Source organism: Mobula birostris, chromosome 19 (genome assembly GCF_030028105.1).
Source record: "Mobula birostris isolate sMobBir1 chromosome 19, sMobBir1.hap1, whole genome shotgun sequence".
Taxonomy (NCBI): domain Eukaryota; kingdom Metazoa; phylum Chordata; class Chondrichthyes; order Myliobatiformes; family Myliobatidae; genus Mobula; species Mobula birostris.
This window is the reverse complement of record NC_092388.1, coordinates 64,989,401-65,007,606: the sequence shown is the minus strand read 5'-3', so window position 1 is coordinate 65,007,606 and position 18,206 is coordinate 64,989,401. Positions and strand designations below refer to the sequence as shown.

Genomic DNA, 18,206 nt, shown 5'->3' with positions numbered 1-18,206 from the left:
TGCCTCCCATATAAGCCCCCAACTTAAATTCCTCCATATACTTGTCCAGTAGTCTCTTAAACTTCACTAGTGTGTCTGCCTCCACCACTGACTCAGGCAGTGCATTCCATGCACCAACCACTCTCTGAGTGAAAAACCTTCCTCTAATATCCCCCTTGAACTTCCCACCCCTTACCTCAAAGCCATGTCCTCTTGTATTGAGCTGGGGAAGAGGTGCTGGAAACCAATCTATCTATTCCTCTTACTACCTTGTACACCTGGGGTGGTAATGATGGGGTGGTAAATTGGATTAGTAAGTATGCAGATGATACTAAGATAGGTCCGGTTGTGGATAATGAAGTAGGTTTACAAAGCTTGCAGAGAGATTTAGGCCAGTTAGAAGAGTGAGCTGAAAGATGGCAGATGGTGCTTAATGCTGATAAATATGAGGTGCTACATTTTGGTAGGACTAATCAAAATAGGACATACATGGTAAATGGTAGGGCATTGAAGAATGCAGTAGAACAGAGGGATCTAGGAATAATGGTGCATAGTTCCCTGAAGGTGGAATCTCATGTGGATAGGGTGGTGAAGAAAGCTTTTGGTACGCTGGCCTTTATAAATCAGAGCATTGAGTATAGGAGTTGGGATGTAATGTTAAAATTTTACAAGGCATTGGTAAGGCCAAATTTGGAGTATTGTGTACAGTTCTGGTCACTGAATTATAGGAAAGATGTCAACAAAATAGAGAGAGTACAGAGAAGATTTACTAGAATGTTACCTGGGTTTCATCTCCTAAGTCACAGAGAAAGGTTGAACAATTTGGGTCTTTTTTCTTTGGAGCGTAGAAGGTTGAGGGGGGACTTGCTAGAGGTGTTTAAAATTATGAGGGGGATTGATAGAGTTGACGTGGATAGGCTTTTTCCATTGAGAGTGGGGGAGATTCAAATAAGAGGACATGAGTTGAGAGTTAAGGGGCAAAAATTTAGGGGTAACATGAGGGAGAACTTCAGTACTCAGAGAGTGGTAGCTGTGTGGAACAAGCTTCCAGCAGAAGTGGTTGAGGCAGGTTTGATATTGTCATAGAAAGTAAAATTGGATAGATATATGGACAGGAAAGAAATGGAGGGTTATGGGCTGAGTGCAGGTCGGTGGGACTAGGTGAGAGTAAGCATTTGGCACGGACTAGAAGAGCCAAGATGGCCTGTTTCTGTGCTGTAATTGTTATATGGTTATCTATGCCTCTCATAATTTTATAAACTTCAGCTTCTGGCACTCCAGAGAAAACAACTTATATTGTCCAAACTCTGTACAGTTTGATATAGCTGTAACATTGCTCCTTTTACCCTTATACTCAATGCCCTGACCAATGAGAGCAGGGATCCCATGTGCCTCCTTTAACACCCATTCTATTTGTGTGCTCACTTTCAAGGAGCTATGGACTTGGACTCCAAGATTCCTCTGGACATCAATGCTTTTAAGGATCCTTCCATTAACTTTATACATTCACCTTAATTTTGTCCTACATTTCCTTATGCTTAGGCCCTCTAATCCAGGAAGTATCCTGGTAAACTTTTTCTGTATCTTTTTGAAGGCCTCCATATACTTCCTGTAAGGGACTGACCAGAATTCCAGACAACATTCCAAGTGTGCTCAAATTAAAGTTTTACATTCTGCTCACTAATGAGTCTGTAATATTAAACACAAATAACAGCTGGAAATTCCAGTGTCTCTATGTATCCATGTGGAGGTGACCTTGGGGGAGCAGCCAAAGGCACTGACGGATGCCAAGCACAGGACAATGTCCATTGCATTCTACCCTAAAGATTGCATGGACACAAGGCAGAATGCAATGAGGAACATGAATGGCTGAAGTGGATGGAAATTGATTCCGCGCTTGTACGGGTAAAGACTGCCTGAATAAGGATTGGAGCCTGGGAACAAATGAACATGGCGAGACGTGAGACATTGTAAAGAACTTTTTGCATGAATCGGGGAGTGATTGACTCATCGATAGGATTCACAGATTCGGTGTGAATCCAGATATGGGAGTGACAGATTGTGACCGAGCACGCATGATGAGTAAAGCGGCGAGGGTCAGAGAACGAGTGTTCCTGACGAAGCATGGGAATGAGAGAGTGCGTCCAAGCAGTGAGAGGCTGGGTGCGTGACCGGGCCGTGAATGAACACGACTGATTGAAAGTGAGTGTCTCTGGAACTGAGAGAGGCTGTGCGTGATCAGGAAGTGAAAACTGTAAGAAAGTGAGCGTGGTCTGAAAGATGGGGTGTGAGGGAGCAGAGTTTGAGAGTGATTGCGTACCAGTGAAGCATTAGCAGTGAGATAGCAACTGAATAAGGGAATCACCGCCCCAGCCACACAATCTAACCTTCCCCTTCTCCATTCATTCTTACGCCATCTTCCACGTGCGACATCTCACCGCAGGGAAGTAAGGGATTCGTTTCTGTGCATCAGGCTCAAACACCGCAATCAAATCCAAAACTTTGCTCATTCCTTAGCTGGTCAATTAACTTTCCGTGACGGGTGGCGTTCTCTAGCGAGTACATCAAATTTAAAACAAGAGAAAGTCTGCAGATGCTGGAATTCCAAGAAACACACATAAAATTTTGGAGGAACTCAGCAGACCAGGCAGCGTCCATGGAAACGAGAACAGTCGACGTTTCAGCCCGAGATTCTTCATCAGGACGGATGAAGGGTTTCGGCCCGAAACGTCGACTGTACCCCTTTCCAGAAATGCTGCCTGGCCTGTAGATTTCCTTCAAAATGTTGTGCATATTTAACACTGGTCTCTATCCAACAGAACAGTGATCACCTTTCCTAGGTACCGTTTAAAATATATTAAAATGTATTCTAATCAAGTTTGGGTAAACCTTTATAGTAAAATATATAGCGGGATCAAACCCCCACCTGCAATTATTGGCAATCAAGGTCACAATTTATCCCAATCCATTGTTAACCGCGTTCTTAATGTTTATCTCAGAGCTTTACTCATTTTTTCTCATCAAACAGATTTGCGTGGGTCGCAAATAATTGAACAATCTCCAAACTTCAGAAAGTTAGGAAAAACATTTCGACCTCCTAATATGATCCGGCCGGATCATTAATAACTTAGATTTACTTTTTATGTGCTGCGTGTTCCCCTCCCCCCCCCCGCCGCCCCCCCCCACACACACCTGTCTGCCTGTCTCTCTCTCTCTCTCTCTCTCTCTCTCTCTCTCTCTCTCTCTCTCTCTCTCTCTCTCTCTCTCTCTCTCTCTCTCTCTCTCTCCTCTCTCCGAGATCTCGTGTCGGATAGTTTGAACTGAGATCCATGATCCGACGGTATTGTGTTCCATGCTGATGCAAACCTTTGCAGGGATTATTCAGGTCGGGACGATAGTTGGAACAAGGGTGACCACAGTAGCTTCTGTGTTCTATATATTGTCCCTATATAGTGTTCTATATATTTTATCCTGACGCACCTTTTACCCAGGTCAACAATTGCCTTGTGTTTATGGGCTACTCTCCGAATGTTCATTGACAGCAGATTATAAATTTAATAATATAGTTTCAAAGTCTCACAAAACTGATTCTGTTGAAAAAAAATCCTGGATTTGTGAATGAGTTGTCGGGACAATCCACGTGAAGACTGAGGATAGAGCCTTAAACGTGCTGTTGGGGCGTTGTCCCTGCATTGTCCGAGCATGTCGGAAGTCAAGGGGAATTTTCATCTCCATGAAGTCAAGGGGAACCGGCGGCAGGTCTGAAGCGCAGCAACGGGCAATCCTTGAATGAGACATATCCCGTCAGCTCTGTGTGAAGTGCGAGGGCAGGCTCCTTCAGAGGTCGAGTGGACGGCCTCCCCTCTGATTAATTCCATCCTACACTCTGCCAGGGCGATATTCGTGGAGAGAATCCGATTGACGTCAGGTCGGAGAGAGACTCCACTTTGAGCACACAACACAACTGGCGTCATCCATTCTCCAGCAATACCACTGAGAAATGAATAATTTACCAAGGCTTCAAACGTAAACTCAATCATTAGACCTCAGCGCACATTCACCGAGCATCTATCGAGAGTTCCGTTTGATTTTTGCAGGTGGTAACACAGTCCTATCGCGATCCAGCGCAGGGTGACAGCGCTAAGGATTGGGGCGGATGGGTTGGTTTCCGTTTATCCACCAGAACAGAACTGTCCCGCCCGCGCACACAGTGAAAGTACAGCCTACAAGCCATTTCCCCCCTTTGTGTGTGAATTAATTCCAGATTCTCCTGGATTAATGGCGCCCAAAAGAAGCCAAGCGCAGCGGACTCTCCTCGTTGCTTAGATTGAGGAGTGTCCGGTTGCTGGGAAATTCGAAAATCCCACACCCTACTCCGTGCGTCATGAACATAGAGCGGTCAAGCGCGGACGCAGTCCCAAATTTATTCTCATTCTCATTCTCATTCTCTCTCTCTCTCTCTCTCTCTCTCTCTCTCTCTCTCTCCCTCCCCCCCGACTCTCTCTCTCTCCCCTACCCTCTCTCTCTCTCTGACTCTCTCTCTCCCTCTCTGTCTCTCTCTCTCTCTCACACACACACACGCACAATTTCTCAAACATCAAACATTCCCATTAACGAAAGGTGAGACTTTTTGGAAGGGCGAGGCTTTGGGCAGACCAGCGTTCAAGTTGTGTGCCATGGGGAGATGGGGGTCGTAAATGTGCTTTCGTGACCGGTTTAGGAAGAGAAATGGCAAATATTCACTCAGGAACATATCATAAACAATCGCTCGCCCGTTAACCACAGACTCGCTTTCCCAGCCGCAGCAGGAAATGAGGCCAATCCCACCAGCACGCACCCCTCTCTTTCGCCTTGCTGTTTCACCAAGTGCCTTCAATGATCTTCAGCCCATTGAGTTGCAGCAGGTTCCACTGCACAGGGTCAAAATCCCTATTGGCGCCTCTCCAGAGAGCGAGGGCGGGCGCTGACAGTTTGCATTCTGCTCATTAGCGCGGAAATCTGAATCTCGCCCTGGTTCTGATGCCTATAAATGGCGCGTCTTTTCTCTACCCTGCTAGGATTCAGTAATTGTAACCATACGTCAGGACTGTGCGTGGCCTGCGAGGCTGTTCGAACATCCCTCCCCCTCCTCAGACGCCACGTTGAGCCTCTTCACTCCAGCTCTGTGCTGCCATTACTGCGGGCACCAACTTGTTGGCACTCTGCAATGTCCGGCCTTTGCTCACATATTCACAGATAACCATTTGAAAGCTTCCAGTCTCCAATGGTTTTACTAAACGTAGGATGGGACTTACGTTAAACGGAGTGTACCTTGTGCTTATTCTTGGCGTACAGCTCGGTGAGTGTTTCATTCATATCCCTGCACCAGTCGCCCTTCAGTCTGTCGCCGGTGTGAGATGACCAGGTATACTTCCATAGCCAGCCCGGCGCGGAGATACAACGGGCGGGCGGTCTATTTCTAGCTTCGAATTAAACTGTGTCGTTCGAAATCTGGGGAAATGCTTTAATTTTTAACCCCACTCCGCTTCCCCATCTCGGTAACAAATCTGATCCAGCGACCTGCTTTTATTCGTTATAGTTTGCTATTTCCAAAAGGCGATTAAAATGTTGGCGATAACGCGATCTTATTTCCGATTCTGAGAAGCCGACATTGAAATCTGGTTGGTCCGTACTCCTAGGTCTGGTAAACCTTACACGATAGGCTGGTGTAGATTTGGCGATAAGGATGAGTCGGGAAAAATGGAAATTGCTAAAAAAAAAAAATGAGAATCTCTGCGGTTCCGAAACCCTGGAGGAATTGCTGTAGGAAATTTCTACTGTTGGCTTCTAACTTCCGCCGAACCTCGCCTCTCGGAATAAGGAGAGGTATAACCCATCTCTGAGTGATATCCGTTATTAGAGACATACAAATCCTTTGCCAGTATAGTTCAAAATAGCAAGAATTTAATAAATAATCGACTTGGACTTCCAATAGCCAAATATTAAAATGCAATCAAATTAACCACCGGTTCAGCATAATGATTCAGATAACAGAGAGCGGGATACTGCAGGCATGTGTACATGAAAAATTCATTAATGAGACAACGAATGGCTTTTTCACATAATTCCGGAATGGTCTCGGGAACTATATTCACGTTTAAAAAAGCTCTGGCATTGGGTTAATAGAACAATTCGAGTAAAGTACAAGAATAACCACAGTTGAACATGTTCTGAAAATTAGGGGAGGATGATTTTGAGCGGAGATTGAGATTACATTTAATGGCGGAGAACCGGAAATTTAAATTAACAAATTAAGTGCCGTGAGTTTAGAAGAATATCTTGCATTTGTAAATATTACAGTGATAAGAACGTGTTTTTTTTTTATGTTGTTAGAGCACTCGGGGTTCCAGAACTAGGCTGCAAGCGCTCAGGTGTAATCCGTGTTTCTGAGGAAGGGGGTTGATAATTATCGCCCCGTGATAAGCTCTGTATTCATATATAATTCATTCAAATATAATCTTAATTATTTTTAATGTATGAAAGCATATAACCAGCCTAAGGCTTTCAGTGAATTATGTATGAGAGCCGGTTACTGATAAATTTATTGCCGAAAAGGTTAATTTTCGTTAATATTGTCTATTGTTATAGTCATTGTTTGTGTTTTATTATTTGCCCACACTTGAACATGATTTTATTGGTGTTAAAATCGTTTAAATACAATCAAGTGTCCAGGTAGGAATTAGTGATACATGTCAAAAGACTGAGTTTGAGAGTGCCCTGGCTGTTAGGGGAAAAGATTACAGGCAGGTGAAAAGAGCACTCGTGCCCTGTATATCCGTCCTCGTCGTGTATCTCCGGTCGCCGTCAGCTCCTGCGACATTCATGATCTCAGTTCAACTAAGCTGGATATTAGCCGCACCATATGGTACTGGTTTAGTGTGTTCGGCTCCCTTCTGTCAGTATGGCGCACTTTCTCAGTGGAACCATGGGGTGATCAATTAGCCCGAACTATTCTAATTCCGACCATTTAGGACGAGATTGATAGGGTTCTAAAACAACATGCCCACGGTTCCGCAGGCAGACCCCGGCGTCCTCCCGTAAAACTAAACTGTACCTTAAAATAAAATCAATTGAGCAAGGTCTGCTGTGCAAGAAGGGGCCAATAAGCGGAAGCGAGCAATTTAAAAAAAAACAAGTCTGCGTGAATTAGCTAAAATAAGCTCTCCCACAGAACGTTGGCAAGTTCAAGGACTCCAGCAACTTCCACACATTGTAAAAAAATTTGGCTAGAAAACATCCTTTCAGATTTATACATGTGTTTAGGTGGTGGGGCCGATGACTACGGGCAGACTGGAGCCATGTTCACCCAGTGGAATTACCCATAAGCAGTTCAGGTTGGAAAAAAGCATTTAATAAATCCAGGAGAAAACAAAAGGAGTATCCCTAAAGCCGCAGCCCTTGCTTTTTTAAAACTACCGCAGGTGGTCACACGAGGGATAATTTGAAAATAAATCCCAGAGGGTGAGCTTTCCTCGAGAGATTAGAGGCGCTCTTGGCAATGACCATCAGCCCTTTCAATGGAGGAAAGACCAGTGACTAGGACACCGAGGGTTATTGTTTTTCAAAGTCTGTTGTTACGTTTCATGTATACCTACTGTATAAAGTATGTGACATTTTGGCGTCGAAGATCGGGGCAGTAATTGTTCAGTTTGACATTTATTGGTCGATGTGTGTGTGGAAGAACGCAGGCCTGACTTGGCTTGTTCTCACTAATATGATGCCCGTTTCTTCGCAGCCTATCTGTTCCGTAGTGTGCGAGCGGCGGGGAAGTGCGATGCCGTTTTCAAAGGGTTTTCCGACTGTCTGTTGAAACTCGGAGACAACGTGGCCAGCTACCAGCAAGGCACGGATGACAAGCAGAATGTTAAAACCATCTGCTCGTAAGTATAAACCCGCAGTATACTCACACTCGCACTTCCCGTGCACACTCGCACCGAAATGAGTGTGCACTCACTCTGGTTCATTGTTAAGCTCGTCCACATGTCTCTAACACTCACCCACACATTCTCAAGCACCCACTCTTCACTCGCCCCCTCTCAACATCTGTACACTTAATGTACTGGTTGGTGCCTGCAACGAATATTTTTGACACACCAACGCGCACACTGATAGACTAGATCAGTACAGCGCAGTATTTATAAACGGCTCTATTCCAACACTTCCATCACCATTCAATAGAAAGCTTTGAATTTAGTATCCTTCGAGTCCTGTTCTGGACGACCTCTGCGCTTCACATCCAAAGAAGAGGTTTGAAATTAGTCACTGTGGTAAAGGTGGCCGCCAGTTTGTCCACGGCAAGCTGTGTGATAATGGTCAACTACTATGTTTCATGTGAACCTGAGTGAGGATGTTGCAGGGAACTGTTGTGACTCCCAGTGTCCTTCCTGGAAATAGTGCTGTCGATATTTTAGATCCACGCGAGAGTCTCCGCAGGGCTCATTTTAATACCTCATCCCAAAAGCGTTGCTTCCCACAATGTGGCAGTCACTCCTTAATGTACTGAGGTGTTATCATCAATTGCATGTTTAAGTATTTGAAGTAGAACTTGAACCCATAACCCTAGATCTATAATCGACAATATACAATTCTCCTCAGTCCACCACGTCGCTTTAAGTGTAGCTCCAATACGGCTAAACCGTCAGAAATTCCGATTTAGTTCATTTTTGATGCCTCCCACGTTACACAGAAAATTCCATCGTTTCTTTTAATCGATATTATTATCCATTTTGTGTTTGTCCTGATTCTTGTATGCAAGTCACATGCAGGAAGATACGCCTCTGTACCTGGTGTGTAGTATAGGCTTTAACATATCACATATAGCCTCTGAGTAGGCTTTAACATATCACATATAGCCTCTGTAAAGGTTTTAACATATCACATGACACGTAAATATTAAGCGAAACGAAAGGCTGCGTAAGGCTTATTTGAAAACACCGCCTTCTCTGTTTAATCTCTTACAAAATTGCAGACGTCGTAGTCTTTCTTATTGATTGATTCGTTCCTATCGTGTTCCATGATAAATTAACTGCCACCAGCAACCTGTTATGGTTAAAATGCAAATTATTTTGCTCATTTCAAATGCTTATAGGTTACTGTAATTAATATACGGACTAGGCGTACGAGGAGATATTGTTACAATGCATTGTAGTTGGATTAATTATAACCCTTCCGATAGGAGCAAAGCGATACAATACTGCTACAAAAAGGCTAAAATAAAACTGCACTCGGCTTCGCCCCTGTTCGTCCCTGTGTAAGATTCTCCAGAAAGGTATAGAGTGGTCAGATCAGGCGCATACATTCACCCTGCCCACTGCAGGTCCTGCCACAAAATTCCAATAACTGTGCAACGCTCTTCAAACAGATTCTTAAATTCGAGATCCTGATCCTCATTTGCTTTCCTGATTTATACTTCTCTGAGAGGGAGGGGATAAAGAGAGAGTGGGGGAAAGAGAGAGAGAGAGAGATCTGAAATAATTCGGTTACCCTCAGGGACAATTACCAGAAATGTGAGAGAAATATTACCAGCGCTGGCGCTTCAATGTCTCATTATTTATTGGAAATGCACAGACCTTGAGCTGCTGTCACCAGTGCGGCGTGTTACTGAGAGCAATCGTTCTAGCCGATGCCACATGGGTGTCCAGACTACTGTGTATTCTAAAATATCACGTTTATTTTAAATGTATAAAGAAATAATTGCAGTGAGAAATCGAATCAGTTAATGATAGATCCATGCAACACTTGATGAATTTGTGTGTGTGTGTGTGAGCGCACGCTTGTGTTAGATTTTTCTCCCCAAAGATAGATCATTTTATATATTAAACAGCTCCAAAGCACCAGACAGCCGCACTCTGTTAGAGAGAGAGAGCGGCGTCTTGGGATGCGTGCAGCCACCGCGCTGTATCTCTTCAAGACAAGACACAATCGAGAATATTTATCCGACTCAAAAGCCCCTCCTAGGACAAGTAGCATATGTAAGCTATCTCTCACTAATGTTTCACTGGTAACGAAAGCAATTTGGAATTGAAACTGGAAGAACTGAGGAACAAGTTATTGGGTGCTTGAATAAGACAGATCTTGTTTTGCGAGCTGTATTGTTTTGTTCCCGAGATGCTTCCATTGCCTGTGTGTTTTATTTGTGAATTCATTCCGCCACTCTAGATACTGGAACGACTTTCACGCATGTGCGACGACCGCCCTCGCAGACTGTCAAGATGGAGCGACGGATGTTTGGGAGAAACTCAAAGAAGATTCCAAAAACTTGGATTTCGAAGGCAGTTTGTTTGATCTATGTGAAAGGAATAACTCCGCAAACACAATAATTCCCCAGTGTTTTACCTTGGTCATTTTAACATTGTCCGCCTTACTGACCTGGATTACACTCTAGGAAGACAGACAGGCGTTAAAACATACACACACACTCACGCATAGTGTGGATTTGCAATCATTTCAGAACCACTGGACTTTCAAAAGATAATTGCAAGGACTGGAAATATCTCCTTCGTTTTTGATTTACACAAAGGCGGCTTCGTGTTATTTGCCAAAATGTTATCGAGAAGCGATCGGCGGGGAAAACTCGCAGATATCATCTGAATAATAAAAGATACAAACCAGAACCCAAAAGTTCGGATCAAACTCAGGAACGGCCTCGGGCCATCGCGATAGATCGTGGGTCATTCGCAGGAGGAGAGAGCGAGGACGAGAGAAAGAAAGAGTACAGCAAAAAGCAGTTCACTCTTTTATGCGATTAATCTACCAATTCGTTCTGTTCTAGTGTGCCACCACCCCGCGCGAATTCAAGTCTACAGCTTCAACCACTGCACAGTTCGTATATTATTCGCAACGCAACTATGGTGATCACTTCCCAGGAATCTCCGAAAGATGGGCACGGTTTAAATGGCATTCCCTCTTCGGAGATTTGTTTCGTATTGTAAAGATATATTGCCAACTTCATCAGCTTTTTTTTAATTTCTTTATTTTAAATAGATATCTATAAATAATAAATATATATGCTGACTTATTTTTGGATGTCGCGTAGCAGAATAGATCTCAAAAGGTCTTCAATGTATGTCAAACGAAACGATATGAGAATCGATCATTATTTTAGAGTTTAACAAAAATATTCGTAATATTCATAAACGGGCAAAAAATAACTAGAGCTACATATCCATAAATAAATAAAATGTATGAGTTCGTGTGTTTGGAATGGCAGTGCCGCTTGTTGTTTGAGCGAGTATTAGATGGAACAATATTAATCAGTCTAATATATTAATATCCTAAAAGAATATGGTTATACTGTTGTCGTAAGATTTGTATTAAAATTATGACTTAAAATACCCTTTTCCCAGCCTCTGTTGCTCAAGCTTTTAGTGGCAGATGGATTGTTCAATAATTAATAAGACAGGATATTCAGGCAGCAGCGAGTTTGAAATCGATATGAGTCGGCGTGATGTCTCCCGTTATCTGGTGATTTTAGTTTAATGGAAGGGAGAGTGGGAAAGAGGTAGGAGTGACAGGAGAGTGAGACGTAGGCTCTGAGTATCTGATAGCGATTTAGATTTTGATATGGAAGGAGAAAGGGAAACGGCTGATTTATTGAAGATATTCTCGATAACGGAGGCGCTAAGCGTGAATGTATCCCCGGCTCTCCTGCGTGCTTTGAATACAATACGAAATAGCGAAGATTTCTCCGCTGCAACTGCACTGTGATGGTGATTTCAAATCTCCACCAGTTCCCTGAGCAGTACTCAGGGCGGTAACCTGGAGTGCTTTCACTCATCACCGACTAACGCCCCGCTTTCAGATAGACTCCAAGAAGATTCAATTCTTCCCCCAGAACTGGTTTAGAAACGATATGATGTTTTGGGTCTATGTTCAATTTTCAGAATTATTCGTTGTTTTAAGGATAACCCGGGGGTGTATCGAAGTGGTTCTCGAGCCAAAGCGAGAAAGGCTTCCAGCGGTCAGGTTCCAAGGAACCCGGTGAAGATCGATTAGGGCAGATGGGGGAAAAGCCCGTCCAAACTATTCTGCAAAAAGAATTTTACAATATTCGGATAAACATATTAACCCAAATCAATAACTTGAGTTAACATATTTATCAGAGTATTTTAAATCCACTAAAACCAGAAACTAAGCAGGACTTACAATATTCTACGTTTCGAATGCACTAAGGCGTGATTTAAAAATTAGATGAACCAAGTCCAATGTGATGCGAATTATTTGCTGCCGTCCCCATAAGATTTCCCCCAAACGTTTCAGGATATTCCCCAGTCTAAAGAAGAGGCGTTAGCAGTCCGGCCAAAACGTGAAATTATTTAGATATAGGTCTGAATTGATCTCCTTGGAAACATTTTTTTTTGGTAATTAAATCCTACCAAAGCAAAGGCAAATGTGATTAAATAGAGATTAAATATTAAATCATGGCTTTTGTGATGCGGAGGTATAAATTCTACTAAATGTCTCTGTAACCCATTGCACAGAGATCCGGTCAAAACCGGCCTTGGCGCTTACGGTCTAAAATGATCTCATGCAAGATCAACGATCTTAACAGGTGTATTTATCAGCTGAGCAGATCCCGCGCATAATAAAAAAAATGACGGAGGGATCTGCTGGGGCTGTTAACCCTTCGATCAGCTGGTTTTAAAATTATGAGTCTATCAAAATAAATTGGAATAAGAGAGGAGCTAGCCTTCTGTTTTGAATTATGGAATTGGAAATTCGGGTTCAAGTTCAGGATTTTGACTTTGCAAATTGTCTTTTGCGTCTTGCAGTCCCGGTGAGTGCCAGACGCTCGACAGGTTTTTTTTTATCCGGCCCTGCAGCATCACCGTTCTCCAGAGGGTCTGATATGAATGAATGCTGCCCCGGGGGAAGTGCACTGGGTCGTGAATGCGGCAAGCCAGTGAGTGAAGGAGGGAGTGAGAACCCCTCCTCATGCACAGATCACATTCACATAGACCCACCGCAAAAGTGGAAGGGCGAGAACCCGCCCCCAAGCTTCGTTGCAGGGAGAGGGCGGTGGGAGGGGAATTTTCCAATGTACTTTTGTAGACTTGTAATCGTGAAACCAGCTGATGAATGGTTACTTGTCTCCAGCTAAGTAGGAAGAGTAAAGCACACACTTAAAAGCACCCTTACTTTTTATGCAGTACACGTTACACCGGATCAAAGCTCTTGTCGAGGCAGAACCAGTTAACTACTGCTGGCCGATTACCAATTTTTAGAAAATAATAATTAATGAAAGAGCGTAGTGGAAAGCGAGGAGGGGTGAGTTTCTGTTGCTAGCAATGCAACTAAGGCGCGGGTATTCATGGGGATCAGAAAATGATTTAATAATGAATGTTTCATGCTTAGTTCTGCAGGAGACTGCGTTACCTAGGCGACGGCGGCGGGGCGAAGGTTGATAGACAACTTCAGGTGCGTGCAGTTGAGAAGAAACAGAAATGGGAGGGATTTAGAAAAAGAGATACAAATTAAAACTGATCCCCGCAAGAGATAAATTCATAAATAATCGCTGTTAAACGTGAATTGAACTGAGTTTTAATCCAACAAAAGGAGTTTTGTTTTTGTTTTCTGTGATCGTACCCGCAAAAACGACGTGCATTGAGGCCTCTCTAGTGATTTTATCCGCAGCAGATCCGTGCAATATGAGATGAACTATTTATGGAATTGTCCTGCAGGGAGGTGGACAGGCCGCCAAGTTCTGAATGTGACTGCTTGCGCCTTGAGTTCTGGAGCTGGATGGGAGGGAGCAACTCTGTGAGATCGCAACTAAAACAGCCATGGTGTGAAAATGTGGTCTTTCCTCAGTTTGGAACAGAGTCACGCCGAGTCAGCTGGTACTTAATTAACACCCCGCCTGCCGTATGCGCCCATGGTTTCAGGCAGAGTCCGTCTCGCCTGTAGCAGAGTCGGAGTGCCAAATTTCACGTCAAAAAAAAACGTAGTTTCAGAAATGAAAATAAAATTCTGCGAAGTGAGAACTCGATTTACAACAAATATAATATTTCAGAAGTTTAGGAAAACAAAATAAGGGTGCTTTGCCAAAAGGTCAACAGTATAACCATATTCTTGGCAACAATCTCAGACTCGAAAACAAAACAGTATAGTACTATTGAAACTGAAATTAGACCATGAACTATGTTAACATTCATTGCTATAAATAGAAGAAAACGTTTGTACGATTGGTTTGAAAAAAAAATTGAACATAACACAAGTTACCGATCGAAAAGTGTAAGAAATTATCTGAGAATCTGACAGCAGTTCTGCATTTCCTGCAGAGCACGAATAGACCAACAGTCCTTCCCCAAATGGTGGGCACTCTCTGTTATTTTATCCAAACATGAACAAGGTTAACCCCAACTTGCGCTTTAAACTACTTAGAATTATTTTCATCCTAGTTTTGCACATTCAGACCGAATTCAGTGGCTGGACGGACACTAACGTCTCAGCGATGTGGTGGGTTGCGATGCCGTACAGCCCACTTCTGTTGTTAAACATCCGATACCCCTCCAGAGGAAGCGGCTTACCGTCTGAGCGGTATGAAGGATGGAGGATATAATGGTTTAATTCTACACATTCGTTTAGTGTTTAGATTGTTTTAGCAACCTCATACACCCGCGCGTGGATACCTATAAATGTTACATTCAATAAACATATCACATATTAGGTCTGCATAAAAAGCCCAGCTTTAACAAAGAGCCGCAAAACAAGAGCATTGTTTACACCCTAAAACGGCACAAATAACGAGTAGGTTGGTTATCGAAATAGATTGCAGATTCCATTGCTATATCCAATAAAACCGTCTTCAAAATAGTTACCTCAAGTAAAAGCAAAATATACGTCGCAACAGATGTAGTTTTGAGATTAACGATTTACCTGCTTCTCCGCGCTTTTCTGTTTGGGGGTTTTATATAGAATTCTCTTTTTTTTTGTAATATTAGTTCTTGTGCGAACAAAACCAAGTGTGCTACGTGTTTAAAGATTGGGATAATTGCTTGCAACCATTTAAGTGGAGTTGATGCCTTTATACCCGTCCTTATGTAATCCCTGTGCCCATAATCATAAGAATGTGCAGAAGTGTCGTGATGTAATAATGCCTGATGTCTTTTAAATAACCTCGATTTGTTTCGTTGGATATGTTCATTTTCTTTTGCTCAGCGTTGTAATGAGATCTCACAACGTTTACCTTGACTTTTATTAAGCTCTGTATACGATGAACCGGGGGGGTGGTGGGGGGGGGTCTTGTGAGGGCAGTGGTGGATCTTTGGCGAAGCTCGTTAGTTCATCGTTTTCTACAAATGATTCTCAAAGGATCCAACGAAGGAAGATTGCAAGGAAGTGAACGCTCAGCGCTTTCGCATCACGAAAACAGCGACGTTGAGGGGACAATGGGCAAATTCTGTACCCGGATTCCTTGCAACCCTTCCAGCGACACTCCCTTGCTAGCCATGAATCCGACGAAGAACTCACATGCATGCTCCTCCTCGTTTGCAGATTCATCCAGTGTTGTTATGTAGGCATGCATTATTCATTCAGACCCGGGCTATATGCTATTGACTGTTAAATGGGACGATTATGTTTCTGTACCTTTATATTTTCTGTTCATTTCAGGGGCGAGTTGGGGAAGAATCATATCTCTTAGAAATATTATATTTATGTGGTAAAGGCTGGTGTTTTGTTTTAGGGTTTAACTGTGTTATATTCTTTCTTCCGTCTAGAGATATAAATAAATTTCATTTAGTTTTTATACATGTTAGCTGTTGTGTTTTATTTATAGGCTATGAAATGCGCCTACAGGGTTCTTCTCAGTTGTTTCATAAAACGGATCTTTGTGGTATCACTGATATAAAACGGGCCTTCATAACTAGGGGCGATTTATGTCGGAAATAGTCCTGACAATAGCACATTCCCCCCTCTCCCTCTGCCTTGGGATGCTGTGGAGTGGCGTGTTCAGATGTAATCTCAAGCACAGACACTTGTATCTACGGCGCACCGCTGTCTGCCTGACAACCGTCCTAATTGTCTCCATGGATGCTAAAGCAGGGAGAATTCACCCTGCATTCCTTCCCACCGCCGCATTCTCGCTCGCTCCACCATCACTGTCTCCAGTCCACTTAAACACTGAGGTTCTTGGGCATAGTGGTTAGATTTCGGCGCTGACGGGAGTGCCACTCCCTTGGACATTTCACATTCCAGTCAAAACAGCATCGGAAGGTAGACGTGAGATTGGAATTCACCCCTCCGGACAGTTCCGACACTTTTCAAATTTTGGGTGGGACGCACATATGTTGTAATACAGATTCTATAGTGAAGCAGAGACCCTTATTGCAGGAACACAAAAATATCTCAATACTAAATTAGTTTTTAGCCTTTTTAAGATTTCACTAAACAGTAGCCTAGTTTAAATTTAGCAGTGTTGCTGCAGCCTTTGAATAATTTGTCAGGTGATGGGGTTCTTAAACCCCATTTAAGAGCGGCGTGCAAAGCTGAAAACGCCAGCTTTATTATTTCCCAACGCCGATGACAAGAAAAGACACGATCTTCACAAGTGCTCACCGGGGGAGATAATGCGCCTTTCTCCTCATTAAACCACGGACGTCCAATCCCCCCCCCCCCCCCCCAACATGACCGCACATAAATCGGCGAAATAATATTGATTTATCCCATCTGGTGAACGCAGGCCTTAATCTCAGAACAGTGTGAATCTGTATTCTGATCATTTGGCACGCCCGAAACGCGACAATCATTAACATCTCAATTAAAATATCTATTACGTTTTTTAAAAAGAAAACTGCCATAATATCAGAGTAAAGGCGCGGGCATGGTTTGAGATATATTAGAGCGCAGTTAAATATTTTCCTTAATTCGAAATTGCATTTCTGCTGTAACTGGCAGCCGGAGCGCACCTATTCAGTCAAACGTTCCTGCGGGAAATGTTCAGCTTCATTTCGAAATGCACAACCAATATCTTTGCCTAACCATTGTCAATCTGAAGATGTTCGAATACTGTACATTTAGTCAGAAAAGCGAAGCAATTTCCTAGTGTCAGTCTGTACACCCAAAGAAACTGAACTGCCCCAGAACGCTGAACACGCCCGGTGCTGGTGAAGCCGGCTTCAGGATGGGCGATATAATATCGGGACTACTTGTTTGCGTTTGGAACATTGCGGTGAAACTGTTCTTTTTGACAAAAGGAAACGCATTTGACACTAGGCGGAGGAAGCCAGATTATTAGATATATTTAATCAGAACATTACAACACTATAAAGTTTTTGAAAGAATCAGACCATTCTGCCCAACAAAGCTTGCCAAATTCTATTCACATAGTGTGATGAAATAGCTATCGAGTTTAGAACATAGAAACATAGAAAACCAACAGCACAATATAGGCCCTTTGCCCCACAAAGCTGTGCCAAACATGTCATAACCTTAGAAATTACCTAGGGTTACCCATAGCCCTCTATTTTTTTTAAGCTCCACGTATCCATCCAGGAGTCTCTTAAAAGACCCTATCGTTTCCGCCTCCACCACTACCGCCGGCAGCCCATTCCACACACTCATCACTTACTGCGTAAAAAACTTACCCCTGACATCTCCTCTGTACCTGTTTCCAAGCACCTTAAAACTGTGCCCACTCGTGCTAGCCATTTCAGCCCTGGGGAAAAGCCTCTGACTATCCACACGATCAATACCTCTCATTATCTTGTACACCTCTATCAGGTCACCTCTCCTCCTCTGTCGCTCCAAAGAAAAAAGGCTGAGTTCACTCAACCTATTCTCATAAGACATACTTCCCAATCCAGGCAACATCCTTGTAGATCTCTTCGGCACCCTTTCTATGGTTTCCACATCCTTCCTATAGCGAGGCGACCAGAAATGAGCACAGTACTCCAAGTGGGGTCTGACCAGGGTCCTATATAGCTGCAACATTACCTCTCGGCTCCTAAATTCAATTCCACGATTGATGAAGGCCAATGCACTGTATGCCTTCTTAACACGGAGTCAACTTTGAGTGCCTATGGACTCAGACCCCAAGATCCCTCTGATCCTCCACACTGCCAAGAGTCTTGCCATTATTGCTATATTCTACCATCATATTTGACCTACCAAAATGAACAACCTCACACATATCTGGGTTGAACTCCATCTGCCACTTCGCAGCCCATTTTTGCATCCTATCAATGTCC

The 18,206-nt window shown here is 43.3% G+C and overlaps 1 protein-coding gene across 1 annotated transcript; it reads left to right on the top strand.

Moving 5' to 3' along the window:
• The first annotated feature begins 4,629 nt into the window (after window positions 1-4,629).
• On the top strand, window positions 4,630-15,756 carry nrn1a (neuritin 1a). The gene is made up of 3 exons (XM_072283750.1): window positions 4,630-5,317; window positions 7,754-7,898; window positions 10,177-15,756. Exons 1-3 carry the CDS (start codon window positions 5,263-5,265, stop codon window positions 10,400-10,402), a joined length of 426 nt encoding a protein of 141 aa, XP_072139851.1. The 5' UTR covers window positions 4,630-5,262; the 3' UTR covers window positions 10,403-15,756.
• The last annotated feature ends 2,450 nt before the right edge of the window (window positions 15,757-18,206 follow it).